This window comes from Rhea pennata, chromosome 4 (genome assembly GCF_028389875.1).
Source record: "Rhea pennata isolate bPtePen1 chromosome 4, bPtePen1.pri, whole genome shotgun sequence".
NCBI classification, from domain to species: Eukaryota; Metazoa; Chordata; class Aves; order Rheiformes; family Rheidae; genus Rhea; species Rhea pennata.
The window spans coordinates 13,939,709-13,965,334 of record NC_084666.1 but is presented as its reverse complement, the minus strand read 5'-3'; the positions used below and the strand labels follow the sequence as shown (position 1 = coordinate 13,965,334).

Here is a 25,626-nt window from a genome sequence, read left to right as displayed (position 1 = left end):
TCATCCTTATAGCATATATGTGAATATTGATGTGAGTGACTATCTGGTCATTTCAGGGACTTGTCAGCACAGAAGGGACTTGAACTATTCCTGGTAAACTTCAGACATCAGCCTTCTTTCCTCTGTAATCAATGGAAAGAAGAGGGTATCTCCAGAGTACACCTATATATCTACAGAGTTTCCTCTGGAGGTGTCCATCTTTCTCTAATTACTGCACAGATTTCTTAGAGAAACTAGTTTTCTAACCTAAAGCACATTAATAAGGTGCCTAAATGCAGATAGAGTAAAACTAATTCTAAAGAAGCTCAGCTCTAATAAGTTGTTGAGTGTAACCCATCTGGTCCCATTTGGGTTTATGGCTGCTGTTCTAGAAAGGCAAATAAAATCTTTTCATTTCTAAGTTTTCCAAGGTCTCTCAAAATTTGATACGTGAGTAAAAAGAAAAGATGATCATGCTGCTTGGGGAATCTCTTAAATCATGCTGCTATCTTACATCCTTTCTAGAAAAGTTGATTGTAGGGAAAATTTTTATGAGGAAAAAAATGAAAATTTAAATTGAAACTGAAAATAGCTTTCTGTCCTCAGTTATAGTTACAGTGAGATAATAAACCTGTTATATTCTGCACTCCATTTTTCAGATTAGTATTCAAAACTTGTTGTGTCTTTTGGGCCTGGAAAGCTTACAAAATAGCTAGTGTGCTGTTGAGAAGGCAGCCTGAAATGCACTAGTAAAAATCCAATAGCGTGAACAGTATTTCACTTCAACTTTTTTAATTTATAGCAGCATTTTGGAAATGTTGCATAATTTAAAGACAGGCTATATCTTACTAAGAGGAGTGTCTGATTTCTCTAAAAATGTTAGCAGGCAGCTACATGGGATTGCAAGCGCTATGCTTTACCACTGGAGTTCTAAACTAAGTGAGTCATTTTCAGAAAATAGGAGGAGTTCCTTGTGTGAAACTTTTTGAGCCAAACTTGGATGTTTTTTATTCACTAAGGGTAGTGTCAGAGAGGGGGAGATTCTGTGGGAAACTGGCTGACAAGTGTTTGGGTATTTCTTCCACAAAAACAAAAGAAGGCAAATCATAGCAGAGGCGTTCTGATCTCCAGCAAAGTCAGGCAGAGGGAAGGGCATAACTGGACGCCTGTCAAATTCCAACAAGGCAATGAAATACAGAAGGTGTACATAGGCAAAGTATGCCTGACCTGCTTTTTCTAGGCCCCATATGAAGATAAATGCAGGTTTTCATATAGCTCAGAAGAAAACCTGGTTCAGGTCTAGCTAAATAGAAAAGGAAGCTCTATTTTAAGTCTCAACTCATACAGGGTGCTCACACAAATAGATACACATACACAATCCCTGCAGTGTATGACACTGTATATGGCAAAGACTTATGCTTATTCTTATCCTCAAAATGTGTTCATTTATTTTTCATTTAGTGATACTTTTCTTGTGCTGAAGGTTAAATCTTTGTATGATTGAAGCTTAACTGTGAATGCTGCATCTTTGATGTTTCTTTGCTTTATAAACCTGAAAAAACAGTTTTAAAAATTGTCTCCGAAATAGAACAGTGTTGAAGCTAAACCTGGGGAGAGTTTGGAGGCCATTTGTTTTAATCCGCCTCAGGTTTGACTGCTGAACTTCGGATAACACCAAACTATGAATCTAAACGTGCAGCTGGGTTTCTCAATAGTTCCTGCTGCCTCAGCCAAACCTTAGAGCCAAATACTCTGAAACTTTGGTTTATTCAGTCTGGTTGAAATCCTTGTTTAGTGATTTCTGTCTATGCTTAGAGACGTTGGCAACAACTTTTTTTCCTTTTTTTTTAATCTTCCACTGGATGAAGTAAGTGTTGTGAATATCAGATAGCAAGATTGTGAGAAAGAGGAAAGAGAAACAGAGGAACTGCTCTATGGGACAAATATTTGCTCGAATTCTATTCTTAAGGGCTCTTTTTTCTTGTATCTAGGCCCAGCTTAGAGAGCCAATCAGCTGATAAAATGAAAAGATCCAGGCTTTGCAAGCTGAAGGCTTTGGACTTGCTTCTGAAATTTGCATGTTTTCAGTTTACATTTCCCATCAAGCTTTTTCTTTCTCTCTCTTTTCCAAGAATCCACCTTTCTTGGAAATTTGTTTCCTGGGTGGGTCATGGGCACTCATTCGCCTGAGTATTTTCCCTGAGTTCTTTGTATAGGCTGTCTGTTGCTTGTTTCAATTGCACATGTTTGTGACAAACAGGGATAAGAGAGACTAGCTGGCACTCTACAAATAATTGCTACTGCTGTAGTGCCACATGCATATGAAGTGATATAAATTAGCCATGATAATAACATGAAATGATAATGAAGAACTTTGAGAATATTCATTAAGCACAATGAATATAGCCAGTCATAACACATCTCCAACATAGCTGAGTGGATTTTAGAGTCTGCATTCAGCTGGGAATATGAGCAAATCTCAAGTGCCTTCTCTAAATGCTATTATTCACTCAAGCAGAATAGGGTTCTCATGTGTAATTATGATGTACCTATCATAAAAAGGGCTATATATAGAAGAGGAGATAGCAGAGACTTTTCCTTAATCCTCTCAACAAAATATATATGGAAGATAAAATACGTGGAAAAACAGGTTGATGAAGATTGAAGCTGACTGAAAACTAAGCGAACTTGGTGAAAGCTGCCATGCTCTTTGTGATAACAGAAAAAATAAAATGAGCTTTGACAATATTGCATCCACATCTGCTTAAAATCCTACGGAAATAGACTGAGACACGAGTCTCTCTTGCATTCATTTGCAAGTTCTATTTTATCATTGGCCTAATAGAAAACACAGACTTTATCATGACACTGTGCCATCAAGTCTGCAAGCATATGAGTAACTGATCTGGAAGAGTAATTAATTTTCTCTTGAAAAATAAATCACCAGAAAGTACTTTTAGAGATGGAGGACTTCAAAAAATGAATCACTATTAGTCTATGGGTGTAAAAAACTTGTCAGAGCAGTAACAATAGCTAGCAGTGTGGCTGCTTGGTAGCTTTTCTGCTTTTAGTCATTCATAGTGCAACGGAAATTCTGCCTATCTGTCTGAAACTTTCCAGATTCCAAACAAATGTTTGTGATGGGTTCAGCAAATGTCGCTTATTACCTCAAAAATACTGTGGAGTGATTTTCTGCCTTGGGCATCTCTATCATATCTCTTCCAAATGGCTAGCCAGCAGTTTTGCCAGATACCCTCTCAAACTGGAAATCATGCTTCTTGGTCAGCAGCAATCACTAAAGCAAATATTTCATGGACTCGATTATCTAGTTCCATTCATGCACTCCCTTTTCTCCAGAAGATATAAAACCAAGTTCTTGACCAATTGCAAAGTTGGAAATTGGTACTCCCACTAAGTAGTGGAGTTTGCTGAGCAGTTTGTAGGGAGGATACATGACAGTCAAAGCCCTTCCTCTGGTTGCTCTTATTGCGATGCAGGAAACAGGATGAGACAGCTGATGCCAAACAGAATCCCAGCAACATGGACCCATCATGCTGTCCGCACCCTCTTCTGCCTTGATATTTCATGATGTGAGATCATCTGGCCCTTCGCTACAAGACTGTTAAGTTTTAGAGAAGCAGGTTTGTTCCTGGTTTAGAGAGCAGAGCTAGGACATGAAGCTACTGGGCTCTTCTGACTCTGCCTGTCCTCATGTTCTTTGGGAAACCTGCATCATACTTACCAAGATGCAATAGCAAGATCATAGCTAGCAAGCTGAGGAAAGTAATTATTCCCCTCTAGCAGACATTGTGGGTCCCATCTGGAACAGTGTCTTCAGTCTGGGGCCCTCTAGACAAGAGATCAACAAATGATGGGGAGTCAAATTGAGAACTTCTTAGATGGTTAGGTTTCTGGAGCATATGATGTTCAAGTGGTAGCTGATGGTGTCTTTAGCTTGGAGAAGAGAAAGGAAGGATGAGTGGGGATCTAATTGCAGTCTTCCACTCACAGAGAGGGTGGCATAAGGATGGCAATATACACAGAGGGAGAAAAACTCTTTGAGATGCTTAGGGAAAGGAAAAGAGATAATAACGACATGGTGCAGCAGGGAAAATCCCCCAAACTCAATGACTGGCTAGAACAGATAGCTTGGAGAGGCTGTGGAATTTCCATCCCTGAAGATTTCCAAAACTTGTCTGAATAAGGTCCTGAGTAACCTTATCAAACTTTGAAATTAGCCCTGCTTTGAGTAGGAGGTTGCACTTAGTGACCTCCAGAGAGTCCTTACAGCTTAAATATTCTATGATTTTGTGTTAATGTTCAGTGAATGCTGTTCAATACTAACATAAAAAATATATCACTTGGTTGTGGTCCATATAAAATGCTGGCTCTAAGTTCTTCACACGTGATTTAGGGGAACGGTAAAGAACTGTGTCTAATCAGGAGATGACTACCAATATTTTGATCACACGGTTTCTCTACCATACTGTAAAATATACCAGGATTAAATATAGGCAAAATGTCCAAAGCTATTGCCATTACCCGCTTCTCAAATGGCCCTCATTCTCAGCTAGCACATCCAAAATGGGAGGCAGAAATAAAGATACTGTCTTTAGAGGGAACAAGATATGGGTGATTAGAGCCAGATGAAGGAGTGAAAGAGAAGAAGCCCTGGGGTGAACCATCTCAGGTGATTAGGACTCACAAAGAATTCCAGCAGCTCAACATAGCATTTATCAATGTAGTTTATGCATGTAAAAATGCAGTAATGAGGATTATTTCATTAGGCAGAGGCATAGTACATAGTAAAACAGTAAACAGTGCTTATTTGTTTTGCATTTTGCTTTTATACCTTTATGACGTTACTGTTCTTTGCTGCCTGCTTGCTGTTTGGTTGCTGAGCGTACCTGGGATGAGCTGAGCCTAATGCTATGGCTATTGCCGAAAGAAATGAGGAGCATTTATTTTTCAGATCAGAGAGGGTTTCTGGCCTCTTTTTATCTTTCTGGAGGAGGAAAAACCCACTTCTTCCATGTATAGATGAATACTAAAATAGGTCTAATTGACAGCCCCTAGCTGGTTTGGAGCTAATATGAATTGGTATTAAGTTATATGAATATATACTATGGTAATGAGTTCATAGCCTATTTCTTAGTACCTTTGCTACAACAGAAATTCTCAGAGCACCTTAAAGCTTTATTTCAGGCTAGTCTTTATTTAGTCAATTTTCTTAGCTATTCCCTTTGGTCACATCAGGGCTAAATAGAAATTGAAATGCAATTTCAAATAGGCAGAAACAACTTTATAGAACAGTTTTTAATGTAATCTTCAAAAATATTTTTATATATTTATACAGAAATAAAAGAATTAATTGTCCCTTGTCTTTAACAGCCTTTGGAAAAATGGCTCTTGTCTTTCTGAGTTTGGAAACAAATGTGTTTCCATTTTTTTGCAACAAAAGACTTCTATAAAATGGTTTGCAAGTGCAAATTGCAAATACCAATAACCAGTGCTTACCTTTTACAAAGGGATAAAAGAAATCCATAGAAATGAATGCAAGACAGACATTATGAAAGAACATTTCAAATGTACATGCTCTAATTTAAGCAGTTCATAGATCAGGTGTTTTGTCACTTAAAGCTTCTCTTTGACTGGCAGAAAACACAAACTTTCTTGAAATTTAATTAGTTTCATCTCATTTTATAAACCAAGTAATTCAAATATAAGTATTTGCTGTTCCCATTCGTTTTGGATATAAAAGTTTTCAGTATATCTTTGCAGTTAAAGCACAGCCAAGTTTTAATGACTTGACATAAGAATAAATAAAGGTGTTATTAGCCATACTTTGTATTTCTTTTTCACCTAACTGTTCAGGGCATAGTTCTCTGTCACACCCAAATTATTCAAGTTTTTAAGTGATATTCTTTTTTTTTTCAATACAGTCAGTCTCTGGTGGCCCTATTACTGCCCAGCAAAGGAGTGAGGAGTATTCTATAACACAGTACACAAACCGGGCTATTAAGAGATCAAAGCAAGGCAAGCATATCAAGAAATAATGACACTAAAGCCATGAATTATGCCCTCCCCTTACACAGAGATGTTATGACAGAATTGTCTTAACTGCAGGACAATGTATTAACTGTACATGAAGAAGGTGCAAGCTGCCTTTAACTTTAGAAATTCATTTGTAATACCATTGACTATTAAGAAGCATTGTGTACTATGCCATACTTTAATGTTGTAGTGGTTTGATTTCTCTTTATTAACCAAAACTTTCTGTTTGGCACAATCTATAGCATATATGTATTAGTAATTTTGTCAGCTTTTAATATATTTTCTTACTAATTCCCAGCACAAGATTCCTTCAATTTAAAAGTTAAAGCAGTGAATTTTCCAAATTTTGGATTTTCTTTTTTACTATATATTCAAGGCAAACCTCCTTACTTTTCTCTGCTATGTATTCTGTGTCACAAGCTGCACAGAGACCATTAATTGCTTTTTTTGTTGTTCCATTTTTCACTCAATTCAAGTAAATAACTGTTATAGGCTGTGTGCTATACTTTTTCAGATCTTTGCACTTTGTAAAGGAAAGATAAAATGATGCTTTTCTAGCTTGGCAAAATATCATAACCATTATATATATGCTGGCCATGCAAATTACAAGGTAGTTAGACATGGGATCCTTGTTACCTGGCACTTTTATCTTGATAAATACTAATGTTCATTGTAAGGCATATAGATAAGAAGGAGAGATGGGGTTCCTGTGCATTATGCAGTCTTGTGAGTGTGATGCACTAACCATGCCACCTCATGCTTTTCTGTAGAGAATCTACTGGCATTTTCTGTTGTCATTTATCCATAAACAGCTTCTATGCATAGTTATTTTGTGAAAGCCTTATTTAAGAATTTTGGAGAAGCCAAAGAGCAGAGCCTGTGTCCTGTCTCAGAACAGTCATGCGTGTTGTGCATCCTTATTAACCAAATACATGTGCAGCATTGCTTTCTGTTTTTTAGGAAGGTAGCACAGTGATGCCTTCATATTTGGAGCTGTGCAGAACTACCCATAATGTAAAAATGGAGTAGGTCAGTGGCAATTACTCTGGTGAAAGCTGCTATTTCATCAATAGGAAAGCTGAGCAGAATTTTCTTGCAGAAAGCAGGGCATTATTCAAAAGGTTGTAACTAAATAAAGATCTCAGAGTCTTCAGTTTTGTTTTACTTTCAGAAGAAGGATTCTCAGACCTTTGGGATCCACAGCTTAATGGTGTAGTTTCCAAGAGATTAGCAAGTATTGGTACACAGGTTCTTTGGGAAATTTTGCTGTGCGATACAGACTCTGCAGGATCTGGTGATCCTTGGAAACATTAGCAGGAGATTCCTGCTCAGAGACCTGGAAGCGATGAAAACCCTGATTTGGGGGTAAGGGTTCTGGAATTTGCACTCCTACATGAAATTTAAAATCTACTTTTGAACAATCTATTTAAAAGGAGAAACCAAGTAGTCCAGATACAACCCCGTGACTTCTCTGAAAGAGACCAGTTTGACCAGTTAAGGAGAATTACACCATCAACTGCCTGCCCCCTCTTGGAGGCTGAATGGGATTGTGCAAGTTAAAGAGCAGCCTTTTCTGCTGAGATGTGTCTGTGTTTGGAAGGCTCCTCAAAGCATTACTAACTCAGACCAGTTCTGCGTGGCTCTGCAGCAGGATTGAGCAGGGCTTGGAGAGGGGACTCGTAAAGCACTGAGGCATAAGGCCAATCCTTCCTAAGCCCTTTGGGTTCCTTATTTCAGCTGCCAAGTTAGGAACCAATGTACTGCTCCACTTCTCTGCTTTGCACTGCTCTGCTGACACTGGATATCTGTAAAGTGAACTTCAGTCTCTGGTGTGTTTTATCTACTTTTCCAGTTCACAAGAAAATCTATAATCAGAGGGTCTTTGCATCACTAAAAAAATTATCTCTTCCCTGTATTACTACCAGGGAAAACTAGGAAAAGATCTTGCTTTAAATTTCTAATTAGGAGCTACCAAGACTTAATCATTTATCATACTCACTAGAAAGCAGAGCTGCGGATGGTTGAATGTCTGAATTGTGCATTTCTTGCCTAGCTGATTGCCTCAGATTTATAAAGTTTGGTTTGGGCTTAATGGAGAAGTCTTTATTATGTGTTTTTACTCTTAAATTAAGGTCCGTTTTTGCAAGTAATACATTTGAAAAAAAGAAGGCTGGATAGTGGGTGCCTCATCTGGCAGAATTTCAACAAAAAAATACCCTAGCTAACAAAGAAGATAGACTATAAAGGGGAAAATGATCTTAATAATTCTTCTTTAACTGCTTATGTAAAGAGACAGAGAGAAAAATAATAAATATAAATATGATAAAAATATAAAAATATAGATATTATAAAATCAAATAGAGAGATATAAATATGAAAACAAATATAACTCATTCAGAAAGTGCTTTGTTTTGATTTGTTTCCATGGAGGAGTTTATTCAATTGTAATTTATCTTCCAGACTGAAAAAAAAATCAAAAATCCAATTTGTTGTTGCTAGGGGCATTATTATTTTATCTTAATTTGAAGAAAGCTGATTCTAACGCATGAAAACTTCTCTTTAAGCAAGAGAAAGCAGAGACTAGTACTGTAATTAGAATTGTTTCCATGACTGCTTCATGACACTGCTTTTTTTTTTGGGGGGGGGGGGGAGAAAAAAAAAAAAGAAGAAGAAGAAGAAGAATCCAAAGAAAGCAATTAACTACAAGCCATTTATTCTCTCATTTCTGCGAGGATTAAGCCTGTGGCTTTACAGTAACTTAGTAATATGGTATTCAGTAGTAGTCACAAGGCCTTATTTCATTCAGTAAGGTATTTCTCAGCTACCTGGTTAACAAAAAAAATCCAAAACAACCTCTGATTTTACTTCAGAATCAATCAGTCCTCTTGTATGTCATTTGTCTTTCAGCAGATAAGAAGCTTACAAAAGTAGAATTACAGTGCTTGCTCCAAGAGCTGATCTCCCCTTGGCTGATTTGCCGTGAGCCCCTCCGCAACCCACAGCAAAATTTTTAAAGATTCATTTTTTCAGGGGCCAATGTTTCACCTTCTGTCAATTTCAATCCTTGGACCAATAAATCAAACCTACTTATTTCTTGAAATATTGAAAAGGGAATACTTTGTTTCTTGTGCAAAGAAGGAATATCGGGTTTGTATAAGGGAGAGAGACAGAGAACAAAACAGGTTGTGACTGTGACGAACGAATCCCATTGGAGCTGGTGCACCAAGTTCTGTGGGTCCTCTGCACAGCGCAGGAGTAACAGCAGTCACTTCCCAGCCACACAGCAGGACCTGGAGGCTCCTGCTCAGTAGTTTAAAACTCTAGCTGTGGGAACTACTCAGCAGAGTGACCACCAAAGGCCTTCTGCTGTTTGGCATGTCCTAGTCCTCCTCTAGGCTGTAGGTATAGAAGTGCAGTGTAATAATCTCATTTATCCTCCAGAAATCTCTTGTCTGCAGCACCTTTTATCTCCTCATGATCTGAACCTGGCAGTCTGAGAAATGCCATCCATGCAGGTTTGAGCCAACTGGATCAACAGTGCAGGGAAAATGCCATTATCCATGGCTATATGCATACCATTAGCACCGTGTCAGATGCAATATAATTTAGCATGGGTGAAAATGTCCACTCTGAATATTGAACGTGTCCACCTACAGTACCTGTTCTTTCTAACTGGACATTAACAGCTCATACTCAGCCAAACCTGTATAAATACACAACAGGTACCATAGGATTAGCAGAGTTACCACAGATTTGCATCAACATAAATAACAAAGAAAAATCTGGCTACAAGTGAGAGAGGAGAACATCGGAGAGAGTATACAAAACTGTAAGAGCTGTGTCTCAGTGTGCACTATCATTCTGGCTTTAATGCGTATATAAAGCTGGCCTGTGCTTCATTCACCGATTGTGACAGATGCGGGAAGGGTGGTGAATGCAGACATTAGCCATACTCATGTATCTCTGCAGGCTTTGTTCTTTTTTTTGTCCATTTGGATTCCAATTATGTTGTTCCAAGGGTAGAGTCTCGGCTAGAAGCCTTGTAACTGTGTTTGTAAGAATTGCACTTAGGTTAATAAGTTTGTCTGAAAGGCAAGATGTTGTGGCAGGAACCTAATCATTCACAAACAGGTCTGGCAGCTCCCAGGACGCTCACTTCTCACCCTGGATTCCCTGAGATGCCCCAAAAGTTCCAGAAAGTCCCAGAGCTGTATATGAGCGGAGGTTGGCCGAGTCCTGGTGGGAAGCATTATGTATTTCCATATGACTCTTTACTCTTCCCTGAGCATCTGCTTTTCAGTGACAGTCGTGTTAGATAAATATCTAGACCGACCCAGGGTGGTTACTCTTATGTTGTTACAGTATGTGGGCAGAAATAGCATGCAACCCTCTGCACCTGAGGGTTATGCATGCCCTAAGACTATTCAAATATTCTTATCTTCTGACATAACACAATGGGACAGAGTACCAGCTCTTTCCATTTCTGATCTCTTTTAAATTATTCATCATTCACAGACACATCAAAGTTTACTTTGGAAATAATAAAGTGCCACCATCCCCTGCCGCTCACGCTGAACAGGAAATCAGAGTGCGTCAGCAGGCTCAAGCCTGGAGTGAAAATCCATTTCCAGCCTGGGTGCGGCCAAGATTTCACATTTATTTCTGGATCGTTCTGATGGCTCTTTTATCAGGACCAAACATTTATGGGTACACTTTGAAACATGCTCATCATTTTTCCAAGAACGGGAGTAGTTGCTGAATTTAAAACTAAGTTCACAACAGTCACTCTTTACCTTGCCTCACCGTTTCCCTCATGACGGCTGAATCATTAAAGAAATGACTCAGGACATTTTTGTTCTCGAGACCAGAGTTGCATCAAAACTATTCCTACTGACATGTAATCGCATGATTCTAGACACTGTGAGAGCTCTTTAGTCTCAGACTAGACACAATATTTCATTTATACATTTAAGTATGAAGTTCTCAGTCTTTAACTTCTGTGTTCTTCCATGAAAAGGAACCAGAGAAAATCTACTTTATTCAAGCAGTAACTAAAGGAAGAAATAGTATCTCTCATTACATCTCTCATTACATGTGTTCATAGCTACAACTACTCTATTTAAAAATACAGCAGTGTCAAAAAAGAAAAAAGTCTTAAACATCAACTACATATTTAAGCTTCCTTTCGAGATTACTCCAGGCTCAGTATTGCACAATGTTCAGAGTAATTTGAATATAATCAAAGCCTTCTTTTTTCTTGTGTAATGAAATTCTGAGTCTCTGGAGGTGAGTAGACACCATGTGCCACCTACTTTAGTATTTTCTTTCAGTGATTTGACTTATTGAGAAGTAAGCTTAATGCAGATAAAATGGCTTTCCCCTCCTGGCATTTGGCAGGCATACAGAAATGCAACAGAAGATCAGAGTACCTAGAGACACTTGCTTCTCAGAACTGTGTGCTGAAAGAATAGAAAGCATTTAAATTCAAAACAAACCATCTATGACAACCCCTAAGCAGTGCCTCATTCCAGAAAGTGCAAGCCTGGGAATAAAAGTGAAACTGTATGTAGCTGCCAATTAAAATAATCTAATATAGACTTTTCCGCTTTTTTTTTGTTTGTTTGTTTGGTATGGATTTTCTGAGAACCCACTCTGTTTCATTTTTTAAGCGTATATTTTACAATTCAAAAGACAACTATTTAAAACAGTAGCCAATATACATTAGATGCTTCGTAGGATAAAGGTGATGGAAGAGGCATTATCACTGTGGATCACTTCTCAGCAGTTCATACCTACAACTGATATAAGCTAATACAACTTTAAGTCAAAATGAATACTAACACTATTTCACAGACAAGAGTGATTTCATATTAGAAACAAGATATTCACAATTCCCCATTTTAAAATACTAGATTTTAGAAAGTCAGCATTCAGAAATGAAAACCAGAGAGTTTCTGTCAGATCAGAAGAAAATAGAGCAATGGCAAGATAAGTAGAAACACATGGAAATTCCTGCTTGCCCAAGCACTGTGTACTTTTATTGGCTGTCTATAGATTTGGATTTACAGGATTTAAATCAGATCAGAATTTGGGCCTTAGAGTATCCAACGAGCAGTTCTGGGAAAGGATCCAGAAGAATTCAGTCAATAACCATGAAGACTCCATCGGTTCATAAAATATAAATTGTACACTGAAACAATATGTAATGTTAGGCAGTACAATTACAATTTTATTTCTTATTGAATTTGAAGCTACAGTGCAAGCTGTAGAGAATACACAGTAAGAGAACATCATGTACATTTACTGAATTCAGAATATACCTCCAGGGCATAAGGTTCATATCTTGCCATGATACTTTTCATCGGTAAGGAGCTACAGTATTTTGTGTGTGAAAACTAAGTACATTTCTCTGGCCTCATTTTAACTGCTGTTATTTAGGAGGCCATTTTTGCCAACTGAATGAGTACATAGCTATCTAAAACCCAGTAAACCTGAAAGGTGTTTTAAATACTGTTTTGTCAACATTTAGGTGTTAATCTATGGTCAGAGAAATCAAGATAGCAGTACACCTGCATTTCAAGCTCTGCTTGCCTTGAATATGCAAAGAGACCCACCACCATCAAAGTTTGGCCATAGTTGGGGAGTGTGGGGACTGGCAGGCTTCAAGTGCTACATACAGCAGTGGAGAAATCGGAGTGTTACTTTTGAACAAATTAGGGCCTTATCATGAATAAATCTACTTCTGAGGTACTTCTGTGACTCTTCCTTCTAGGTATTCTTTTCAAGATGAAGAGGACATGTTCATGGTGGTGGATCTCCTACTTGGAGGAGATTTGCGTTACCATCTGCAGCAGAGTGTTCACTTTAATGAAGAAACTGTTAAGCTGTACATTTGTGAGCTGGCACTTTCCCTGGATTATTTGCAGAGATACCACATCATTCACAGGTGAGTGGATTTTATTTGAGGCATGGACTGCTTGCTTTTGGCAGAGCACAGGAATTTTATCTTGTATCTGATTACATAGTTTCATTTATCCAAAACCTATGTACCCATTTAAGAAGTTTTAATTGTTGCACAAAGGTATCCAAGGGTAGAATTTGGCTCTGAAAAGGTTTCTTGTTTTATTAAGTATTTTTTCTTCTGTCAGCCATTCAGTAGCCCCATTTCCATGCATATCCTTCCTTCCCATGCATGTTATAATTCAGTACAACAACTTCATACCACAACGTCAGGAAAAGGTCACAAAACCAAAAGCTGAGAATGAAGAATAATTTTTTAGCTTCCTGAACCTGTTTGAAGGTCAAAAAGAGGAGGAGAGGTGAGGAAAAAAAGAGAAAAAGTCAGAAATAAATTGCACCAGCAATAGGTGGTGATTTTTTGTACATTTTTTAGATATCAACAAACTTCTGTTTTTACTACTTTTGAAGAATTTAAAGTAATCACAGTATTTGTGACCAAAAATTGTCAAGCATCAGAGTCTGTCTGTTTTCCTTAAAAAAGTCAGTATTTAATTAAGGTAGGGGAGCAAGGTCTCTTGTGATGTAAGCACAACAACTGTGGAATTATAAAATGATGGGCTTGATCCTGTTCTATTTTACTATTTTTAGGCTGAATTTCTCCTTTTAGACTTTATTTCTCCTTGATTTGCAGTGGTCTAAATAGAAAAAGAATCAGTTTTGTGAGTCATCAAAGCTGGATATGAATTTCAGAGGCCAAAATGAACTCATCTGAGCTATAGATCTACCCATGACCAATGTAAATAAATTCCTCCAAATATATTAATTGAGAGTTGTCACCCTGTCCACCTAGCATAGCTATCTCATGATTTCATAGTAAAGAGCCAATAAAAAGTATGAATTCACTTTCTGAAAAGGGATAGATTGATAAGAAATCAGATAGATTGATAAGAAATGAGATACAGAGGCAGGTGGTTGTCCTGTATACTGAAATTAAACAAGACAAAATTCAAATAAACACCACAACTGTTGTTTTGTTTGCAATTAGAGATCCCACAAATGTTGCAAGCATTTTCTGCAATTTTGTATCCCCAGTGTACTTTATTATTTCAGTACAATTCCATGTATTCTGTATATGTTTTCCTTTCTCGAGGAATGTTTTAAAAAGACAAGCTCAGAATTTCATCTGACCTTTGTTTTTATGCCTTAAGAAATGTTCTTGATGAAAAATAAAGTTATGAGATTTTTCCTCATCCTCATTCTAATGATGAGACATTTTATGCAAATCAGCTGTCAAAACATTCATGAAAGAATCCAGTTTCTAATCAAAACTTGTATTTTGTTACTTGTTACAAAGTCTACAGCTTAAATAAGGTGGCAAATGTCTTGAGAAAATGAAAGACCGGCTCCAAGTATTTGCGACTGCAAGTTTTCACGACAGTGTCTGCATTGTCATAGTCCAGCTGTAAAACTGAGCAAAACCCAGATGGAAAGAAACTTTTGTTCTTTTCTGTATTACTTTATCACAAATGTTAAGAACTAGATTCTCTTTTTTGTGATAGTTGTATTATAAAGTAACACCACTGACTTCAAAAATTGCTGATTTGCATGAAGGTAAGTATGAACGTTGCAGGGTCCCAGCAGCAGGTAGACCTGGTGGTGGAAGTTGCTGACTCCAGCTGATGGCAAGTTCTGAGGTTTGTTTTTTGTTTTCATTCCACATTGAAAGTTTTCACAAAACCAAACTTGTGATAAAATACCAGTTTCTTAGCCTGCAGGTGATGTCACTTGCTGGTTAGTTAGGATTCTTGTTTAGGATGTAAAAGGTCTGGTTCAGGACTCCACTGCACTTTAGAAGAACAGGGCAGCCCTGAGAGCTGAAGGTGGCTCTCACTCCTCCTAACTTACTACCCAAACCACCTAGCTGTAGTGTGAGCAGCCTGTTTTCTCCCATCTTCCCAGCAACTAGCATAAAACCCTAAATGATCCAAGTGCCAATGAACATGGCATGAACATTTAGTTAGGAAAGTCCCAGCACATATCACCTTCTGCCTCATCTCAGCTGTGAACTGAAATGTAATTTTGCTGGGCAGATCTTCAGGTGCCATGAATCACTCTAGCGTAACTGGCATCAAAAGTGCAATGCTGATTTCATTTGGTTAAGAAGTTAAGCCAGCGGTGTTGCACAGTGAAGAAACATGTGGCTGTTACTTTAGTACTGCGAATATATCATCCTTGTCAGAGATTACACCAATGAGTTGGTTGGTATTTGCACCTCATGGTAGCAGACCTCAGCAAAACCTTTGTGCCAAAGTCCTACCAGTCAGCATTCACATGTTCACCTACAAAACAGTATCAGAGCTTTCACTTTTAAAGGAGTGCATTTGTAGGAACAAAAAAAAAAAAAAAAAAAAAAAGTTTAGTGAGTCACTAAACCATTGAGAGAGCCCCCTCCTAAATTTTGTGCTGTGCTACAAAGAAAGAATAGTTCAGTGATTCACTGGATTGGGTAGGTGGATTTTCAAGTTGTGGTTTTATAAAGAGCTGAATATATGGAGTGTGAGTCAAGAACTTTACTCCTCCTCAGTATTTACGGATGTGTATGAAATGTGTACAGGTTTCCCTTACTATTAGATCCAGTGACATGACAGAATTGTTTTTTCAAGATTAATCTGCAGCTTCAGAAATTTATTATGAAGGGAAGTGGCAGTGCCGGGACAAGGAATTATCAGGCATGTACGAATGAATGGAGAAATGTCTAGACCAGTGTTAAGCCCGTTGCTGTTGGAGTTGCCATACTGTCTGTCTGCATTTGTACTGCCAACAATTTGCTGGTATAGCTAGCTTTGCATTTTTAAAGGTGGCAGCCATTTCAGCAATAGAAGTAGTGATTCTTCCGTGACAACTTTAACCATACATAGAGTAAGGAGAACTACTGTTCTGGTGTATTTGTGAAAATCATAATTTTTCATTAATTACATATATATAAATCCGCATTTTTCACACACAGTCCTACAATAGTGGTCATATTTATTATGGCACAAGAATGAATGCTGCTCTGTCTCACTTGTAGCTCTATTGGAAATGTTTGCCTTTGCACAAATGTACAGCCAGAATTACAAATACTTTAAAAAGAGAAATTACCATTGTCAAGCTATGATCTGAAGACTACTCTAGGCAAATTTTCACTTAACTTACACAATAACTAATTTAATGTTGAGACATCTCTAAACTGTGCATTATTTCACAAACTCTTATTTCCCCATGGTCCTGCTATTATAATATTTAACCTTATTTTTTAAAAGAATAAATAATCCCTTATAAGTTTCCTGACCAGTATTTCTTATAGACCCTTGGATCCAGCATGTACAGAAAGGCTCTTGGTAATTCACGTGGTCTCATTCGTTCCCAGATGCCAAACAAAATCCAGCGTTCTATATTAGCTGACATCAAGTTTCAGGGCTGTATGACTAAACATATTCTTTCCAGTGCTGGTTGTATAATATCAGTGAATAATGTATTTGATAAAAGTTTTCCCATCAAAGGCTGAATAAACTTATTTCAGACATGAGTAACAGCCTCCTCCTTTCACAAATGTTGCCGTTCATACATTTTAATAAAACCACCTGCTTCCTCACTAAAGTAGGCTGCACAATTTCATCCAACTCTTTCTTCTAGCCATAGCGGAGATGTGGTACCTCTCAGGAGGCTTTTGCAGCTCAAGCCCCAGTGCAGAGCAGTGCCAGGCCTGTGGCACTGAGGGTGCTTCCAAGTAATATGCTTCGTGCTGATAGAAAGACATTCGTGTCAATAGAAACACATTTTCTCTCTTTAAGGGGGCAAGTGTTAACTGCATTGCCCTTACAACTTTGCATCATCACTTGGCTTTGTCAGAAGCCAAGGTTTGGTCAGGATGAGGCTGGATGTGGCAGGTGTCTGGAAAGAAAATTATGATAATGTTCCAAAATAATTTTAGTGTGCTGCATGAACTGTTTGATATGGATGCCCAATTTACATATATATATGTGTGTGTGTGTGTGTGTGTGTGTGTATGTATACACACACACACATATATACACATATATGTGTATGTATGTGTATATAAAATTTTGGTAGAAGCACAACATGCCTTGGGTTTGTTCAGCGTCACGGGTCTGTCCCACGTGCTTAGTGTAATCACCACTCTGCTTCACATACCTGCAAGTTCTGCTTTTGAACGGCTGTCCAGCTAGAGTGCAGGACAGGTAGCAGCTAATGGGAAACGGTGACAAAACTGAGCATTATGTTTCACTGTGCCAGCTGATCCACCGCAGAATAAGAGTATCTTGCTGCTACCAGCTAGATGAGGTGTACTCTTAGTTGAGCACTGCTACACTGTGCTGCGGTTTAGAAGATTCCAGTTTGTTCATTACCTTTGAGCCTTTCAAGGCATCCAGCAGTTTGGTGAAATAAGAAAATATGTCTAAATGATTAAATCCTCTCTCTTTAAAGCAGGCCTTTCCAGTTTTAGTTGTGGAGCCATGCACCAAAAGAACACCTTCTTACTCAAAAGGTTCCCTCATGAAATTGTCCATTTAGCATGTCAGCAGCAGATAACTGGGAATTATTTGAAAACAGAGCCTTCTCCCTTTATCGATCTTCAGAGATGTCACAGGCAGAACAGTGCCATCCTGAGGTTTGCCAGGACGTGTTAAAAGGACAGAGTTCCTATGAATTTCAGTTCACACTGAAAAGAGCTCACACTCATTTTCTTTCTGGTAAGCATGAGGAAAAAATATAGAAGGATCTTGAGCAGATGAAATGGGAAAAGGCAACCACAGTGTGGCTATTATTCCTAAGGTTCCTAAAGTACTCCTAAGGTTCATGACAGGTTAAGAAGCCTATTCACTGAATTTTGTTGATTTGTCTCCCAGGTCTCTCCCATTTCTTTTTATTGTGTTCTTTAAACAAGTGCAAACCCTCATTATTTCCAAGGACAAATTGCAGGAACTGAGAAATGTCATGTAAGAGAAGCAAATTAGAAAATGTATCAAACCCAGATAAAAAACAAAAGCCATACAAGCCACAAAGCACAGAAAACCTGCTGAATTCTTATGAACCAGCACTAATCAAAAAGAAAGTGATTTACAAATTCTAGGCACAAAAGGTATTTAAATTTCTGTTAAGTCCTGTAAAAAGCGTTAGATATCACAAGATACGCATATGCAGAGAATAAGCCTTTCAACTTTTGAAGGGAGTTCTTTAACAAGAACGAATTATTTTTACTTTTGTTTGGCAACACTAAAAAGAGTAAATTATTCCATTTACCAGATGACATACTGCAAATAAATGAAGCTACTTTGAAAATACACTGAGATTGAACAGACTAGGTTACTAATGATTGGTTATTGTTAGGGAAGGGACGTGAAAACCCTCTAAGACACTTGATGCCCCATCAGATGGTCCAATTTTGCCGTTGGCACTTATATTTTCTCGTATTTTGTGTATAGTGCACTCACCTTTCTCCACTCAGGAGAAATACCTGGGAAATATCAGGAGAAGGGGCACCAGAAGAAATCCTGCCATGCCCTCACTGCTTTCAGACCCCATCATGGAGAAATCTATACTGCCATCAACAGGAGATTGTTTTGTTCGTGGTAGTTTGCAAGTGAATAGATGAAGCTGGTGCTGCGTGGGAGAACCCTGCATGGGAGAACAGGGAAGGGGGGATTTGTTTCATGCTGCTTCTCCTCATTATTGCAAAGTTGTGACAATGTGCTTGCTTCAAATACCTTGTTTAGCCAAGGAAATGTCATCTTGCAAGCCCTACATCATCTGAAACTTAGATGCCCAGTCGAAGTTAGTAATCTGAAAGTCTCTGTAGTTTAGAAAGAGATGCAGATAACCTCACAAAAAGATTCAGGCTATCATCGCAGACATTTATGGCAGGAGAGGAAAAATCTAATCTGTACACTCTTTTCTGTAAACTATGCTTAAAGGGAACCTGTAATGTCCATTTGGATATTATACACCAGTTCATTGGCTCCAAGCTCTGCATCTCCTATTTGCCAGCCAGTCTGGCAGGTTGTATATCAGTGTTTTGTTTTTTTCACTTCTGTTTGTCTGTCTGAGGGCTTTCTCAAAGCCCTTTACATTTGTTCTAGGGCTACTTGCCTATGAATTGCTTCTAATTTCTGCCAAATGCACTCCCATCTCTAACAGCTGCCTTTTCCTGTCTGTGTTATTCTTTTTCCTCTCCTTCTAGGTTTCTTTAATAATCCCTTTACAGTAACCTACCTTTTATAAAGTGTTATACAGGTAGCATACAGGATATATGATATATATTAAAATACATGTCTCTCTCTTACTTCCACAGTTTATCATTCCATAGATGGATAATGAAATTAAATCCTTCCTTCCTCCCCGACCCTACTGTTAAAATTTTGATCATGAATCATTTTCATAGGTTCATACACTAAAGTAGGAGATTCTGACCGAATTGAAGCACTGCTCTATATTGAAGGTTATCTCAGGTTTTCATCCACAAATATGATCTGCATTAAGCTAGTTTTCAGCTTTAGGATATTACTGGTATCTTCCTGCTCAATGCAGTGTAAGTGTTACTAGAACCATCTTTCTTTTGCAGAAATCTTTTACAGATTTCTTGGTATTACTGTAAAGCTGGAAATGATTTTAGTACAACATCTTTTCTCAGCTGCTGCATACTATTGAGAACCAAAATATTGATAGTACATCAATGTTTTAATTCTAAGTATAGTAATTAAAAGTATTAATAATAAATTTTAGATAACATTGAATAAATAATTTAAATGATTAGGCCTTTATTCTGGAGAGACACTGCAGTACCCACAATATTAATTGATTCTCCTCTCAGAGCCAGGATGGTGCATCTTCCCTAGCCTCCTCGTTCCAGCTATGAGGGGAGGAGGGGATAAGCCAAGGCTCCCCTTGCTAGGAAGGTCACATTAACAGTGAAGCAAGGTCTGAATGAAAGAGGAGAGGTTGAGACTCAAAGCTCTTCTGATACTACATCAATTCTTTCTCTGAAGGAATTGGTATTAATGTTATTCTAAAAATATTCTGATATGTTTGATACTAGCACCTTGGAAATTTCACCTGACATCACTCATCGTGACTGAACATAGACATATTATCTCTGCTAAAGTTGCAGATTTGCATGCAATGTGCTTGAGTCATTCTTATTTACATTCAGTGAAGAAATTTAAAAGCTTTGATTAAAGTCAGTAGATGGGGAAAACAAATATGAAAAAATGAGGTAGTAAACTTCAGGCTGAGGAAAATATAAACCGGTAGGAGCAGATGGACAAGTGCCTGTTTCTGCTTTAACGGTTGCATCACCTCTTCAGCTTGGGTGAGCAAGGGAATTTCTATCATTCCCCTGGAGATTTCCTTATAGTGTAAGCTTCATTTTAAAATATGGCAAAATAACAAAGACTTAAGGCGAAAAGTGCACATTTACATTAATTTTTTAGGACTGTAGTAGATTTTTATGTCTCAGAAACTGAGTATATTGTCCATTATGTGGTAGAAGACATTTCATTAAAGAATATTGCTGGTTTAAGCTTTCTTCCTCTCTTAGAAATGTATTGAGCAGCTCTCAGGACAACCTGAGATTCCAGGTGAGAGTGGTCTGAGTTGTACAATTTTTCATAGCAGATGTATGGAGGGCTCAGAAAGAGTGGGAGTTACAGCGCTGATCACCTGAGGAATTTTCATCCTTCAAAACTTTTCATCTGGTAGGCAGGAACTGTAATTAAGACATTGATTGCTGAGAGTTTTGTTCTGCTGAAGTTGCTTTCTTAACTTCTTTTTTTTCTCTTGCATTTATTCTCTCTTTCCTGTCTGGGGGCTCATCAGGGCATTCCCTAAAGGTTACCTTCAAACTCTGCAAGTACCAGTCCCAACTCCCTTGGATGGGTTTTACAGAGGAGAAAGCTCAGCAGATCAAAGTTTGATGCTGCAGGACAGTCCTACCGGTGCATCCCAGCTTCTTCCAACCCATGCATACACAACACACACGGATCCCTGGGGGAAATTTCCTGTCGACACCAGGGGAGAATTCACATTTTCCTTCTGCAGAGAGGAGGAAGGGGCAGAGGAGGCAGGGCAGGCCTGCAGCTCAGCAGTCACGGTGCCCTTACACTCAGCAAGGTTATGTATGTTCCTAGGGAAAGGACCTTGCTAAACGAGGGTCTTGTGAACATGCTGAACTTCCTCTAGGTGGGAACAGCACTAGAACTTTTAATGAAGTGAGGTTCATTGGGTTCGGTTGTGGTGAATTCAGTCATTCATTATATTATGATCAAAATCATTCTTGTAGTCTGATTAACATGAATAGGAAATAACCTCTCTCCAGTGGCTACCATTTTTAATTCCTTTATTTATTTGTTGATCTTACTATACAAAAGAAATCTTGGCACAGTTTTGAATTCAGAATGTAGAGACTGTTGCTTTGTAGTCTAAAGATAGAAACAGCTTCCTGAGCTCTTGTCATTTATTTTTTGCCTTCACAGTGACTATTCTGTGTTTAATCATGTTCTATTCTCCTGTTTTTTTTCAGTGATATTCTTCCTTTTTGCATATTTTGCACTCTTTGGTGGTGGTGGTGGGTGCTTGAGTATTTAAATATGAGCATAGGTTCTTTAAAGGATAAATATGAGTTTCTTATAATAAAACTGTGGGCCCTCTTCCTATATACAGATGCTATTTCTATTTTGCTGTCAGATTTAATTCAGATCATACACATTTTAAGGTTCAAAGCATATCTCTCTTTGGCTTTATGTGACCCCCAAACATTGTTAGTTTTTAATAAAAACTAAGACAGCTTAAAATGTCATCTTTTTCTGTCGTTGTTATCATTCAATGTCAAATGGTCTGCAGTGGAACTGGAATGATAAAAAACTTAATGAATGATAAAAAAACACCACAAGAAAAATAACTGAGCAAAAGGTATATTTTTTAACAGTGTCAGGAAAACAAATTGCTCAGATAATCTTATACTAAGCTCTGAATGTTTGGCCCATGAACTCACAGTTGGGAGATTCAGTGAAAATGGCTGATTTTTCAGACAACCGAGTAGCTACTGCTTGAAGAGCCACTAGCAAGAGCAAAAGGAATTGGTGACAGGACCAAAGAAAAAAAGTACATCATTTCTCTGTTCAAGAGCTTGAGGAAGTTGTTGGTGGCAGGGAACTGGAGAAGGAATAAGCAAAGCACCGATGAAGCAGCTTGGAAGGAGAAGATAATTTTGAGGCATTTCCAGAGAGTGGAAAAAGGCTGAATACACTAAGAGGACTCTTGTACGAAGTGCAGAGGAAAAAGATGCCAGAGAAGCACTGGGAAGGTTGAGGACAGGGGAGAGCAGAGTGTGGTATGGGGCATGGCCAGTGAGAAATCTGCCAGGAGAAAGGAGCAGTCTCTGACTCTCAAAATCAGGAGTGACTGAAGGCAGTGTGGAGAAGCTGAGAGATGCACTATGAAGTGGAGGAGTGGAGTAATAGGGGAAATGGTGGTATGTGCCAATGTACAGCTGTTTAGTTGGGAGCTAAGGCTACCAGAAAATTGACTGATTTTGAATATATCTCTGTTATTGTCAGGGTCAAATGGCTTTATTCACCAACCTTGAAAAACCTCTCCCAGTGTTCTTCATGCCGATAGGAGTTAATACACTGGCATGAAAAATAATTTCTCCTGTGTATTCCTAGAAGAGGTACTCATGTGAAGAAATGCAGTCCTAGATTTGCTATGTTGCTTTTGCAAGTTGTTATAAAAATTTAGAGATGGTCCTCTAGAAAATGTGTAATCAACACGTTTACTCAAGGAGTAACAGACATCTGTTTTGAATGCATTTCAAGCAAGAGTAGTTGACTTAATGGTAATCAATAACAACTACCAATATAGTCACTTAGCAAGACATGCTGAGGTGAAAACCTATTGCCAGAATGCTGTATTTCTAAATTTTTATACTGATTAAATGTATTAATTATCTAGAGTTATGACTTTAAAATCTACAGAGATCACAGCTTGCCTCTGTTAAATTTGAGACACTGCAGAATTTTCCCCTGATGGTGCTCTTTCAACTCTTGTCTGCAAATCTACTCACAGACACAGAAATGTTCTACAGACAGACCCCCATGCAGACACACGCACTTATGCATGTACACAGAGTTCAACACTAATTAAAATACTAGGTTATTTCCCTGACTCCCACAGTACCTTTACAACTGAAACTAAAAATTATGAACATACAGGCAAAGACATTAATTTCCACCCAACAGTTTTCTGTCCTATCATTATTACTGAATGTTTGATTTTTGGAAGAGAAGATATAGTGTTAAAAAAATAAAATATAGGAGAACTAAAGCTGAGAAAAGGAATTATTAAGCCTGAGTTTTCCAGATTTTTGAACATATACATTACACCAGAGTAATTATTTAAGTAGTGAAAACAACAGTACTCAGTCATTGCCTGGTCTTCTTCCCTTCTAAGAAATACTTGATCACCAGTTTCAATCTGTCAGACAGATGTTTGCTCCCTGAGATGAAAGGTGGCTTCTGCTGTTTAAGAAGAGCTCTGTGTGGCAATGCCTGGTCTTCTTTGGACACTGCAGATGGCTGGGTTTGAGATGACCATGTGTCTAGAGGGAGTAAGGAACCCTGGCTCCTTCCTCCAACATCCCTGGCATAAACTCAGTCTGTCAGAAGGTTGTGCAGATACTCAGAGACTCTCCTCCCACAGATGAGGAGTATATTCTATTTAATGCTGCCAATTAAGAGAATTCTTAGGCGTGCAGTCTATTTTAGCTATGGCACAATTTATTGTGTGTGAATGATTGTATTCTTCGTTGTGTGAAACTAAGAAGAACGAGACAAAGAGCACCAGAAGCGTGACACCTGTAGAGAGTAGGAGTAAAACCTGCCTGTGATAACACATTACAATAATTTGACTCAAGAACATTCTCCATTGTTTTCATAATTCCAAATATCCTGCAAGTTTTTTCTTATGTTTTTAAAAACATATTTCATAGTTCACCATGATATAAATATAGTATCTATATTTGAATTGGTTATCTAGAATCCCAATGTAGCAAGTGGATATGTACTCAATACACTCAATGGAATCTAAAAAGCTATTCAGCTCATCCAAAAATAGACATTTAGTCATCTCGTTCGTTCTTCACACTCCAGTGACTGTATTGGCTAGACATCCATTGACTATAAATAGGAATATAGACACCTAATTTACACTCAAATAACCTAATCTAAGTATCTTTTGAGTTAAATCTCACCCCTAATTTCAGTTGAATAAGTAGCAAGAATAATCCTTACAATAATTTCAGGACTAGCAATTACAGTAATGACAATTTCTCTGCATAGAGCCTACTTTTCATTTGTGCTGTATTCTAGTCTAGTAATCTTAACCAGGATGTTGCTACTACTACAGTCTGTGGGCCCAAGTAATACTGCAAAGTTTTTCATTCCTTATCTAAATTCAAGAGAATCTGGAATTAATATCTGTTTGATTCCAAGCCTTATGTTGTCTACTGTCCTAGAATAGAAAGTCTTCTTAAAAGATGTTATAATGGAATATGAGTTGTGTTTTGGGTCAAATGTTGTATACCATCAGGCCTCATCTATCTTAAATAGCAGTCTCCAAGAATACATATACCTATTACTCTGGGAGTTTCTTAGTAAAATTTCCTTTTTAAAAGCATTCATACTTACTCTTAGAAGTAATTTATTATTTTCCCTCCCAGCATAGGTGAGGCTGGAGATAGAGAAGTATTATGAGACTTACAACTGAAGTATTAAAGGTTGGCAGGAGCAAGTGCAGCATAAAATCAGATATTTGCCCTTCTGTTAATTAGAATTAATCCATCTGCTGGTGGATTTCACAAGAATAATTGCCAGCTGCTTCTGGCAGATCAGGTAGGGGCAGGTCAGGTTTTTAATCAAATAGCTGTAGTTTTATTTTTAGGCATATACTCTGCCTCCAAGCCTGCATTAAGGCAGCTCATTTTACGTATATCAAAACTATAAAGCCACTCATATGCAGGATGGCATAGCTCACTTGGCTGTGGAACATATTCAACCTCTTCTCTGTGATGTATCTTGGTTGTGTTTATGGTGGTCATTTTGAGAAATAAAGGCCCAAATACTCATAACTATGGTTCCCACATTGTGGGCATGTCCCAGCAGGAGTTGATGGCAATGGGGAAGGTAATTGGGGGTCTGACATTCCCATTAGTATTCGGGGTTTCAGATCTGAAAGAACAACATAGCATCCCTACGCAGCACATCTGTATTCTTTTTGCCAATCTATAGACCCACTCCTGGCTAGATCACACTGCTAAGATCAGCAGAAAAATAAGTTTGAAGGGGATCTTCACTATGCCACTTCAAAGGGGTTCCCACTCCTTCAGCACTTGCTGAAAACTTTCAACCTTTAGAAGCTACTGCCATCTTTTCTGTCTGCATGTGAAGCCCATCTCACCATACTGCACTTTAATTGTCAGCCAATCCAGCTGTACTGAATATGGTAGTATGTATTGCACTTGGATATACATTGTTTAACATGTTTCCATCATGTATTATTATTCTATATGCTGCTTTTCTA

At 38.1% G+C, this 25,626-nt stretch overlaps 1 protein-coding gene across 1 annotated transcript in view; it reads left to right on the top strand.

Moving 5' to 3' along the window:
• STK32B (serine/threonine kinase 32B) overlaps nucleotides 1-25,626 on the top strand; it is a 161,479-nt gene that overhangs the window by 80,719 nt on the left and 55,134 nt on the right. The window contains exon 4 of the mRNA XM_062574564.1: nucleotides 12,806-12,979. Within this exon, the coding sequence (XP_062430548.1) occupies nucleotides 12,806-12,979 (174 nt within the window). The remainder of the gene's footprint in view (nucleotides 1-12,805; nucleotides 12,980-25,626) is intronic.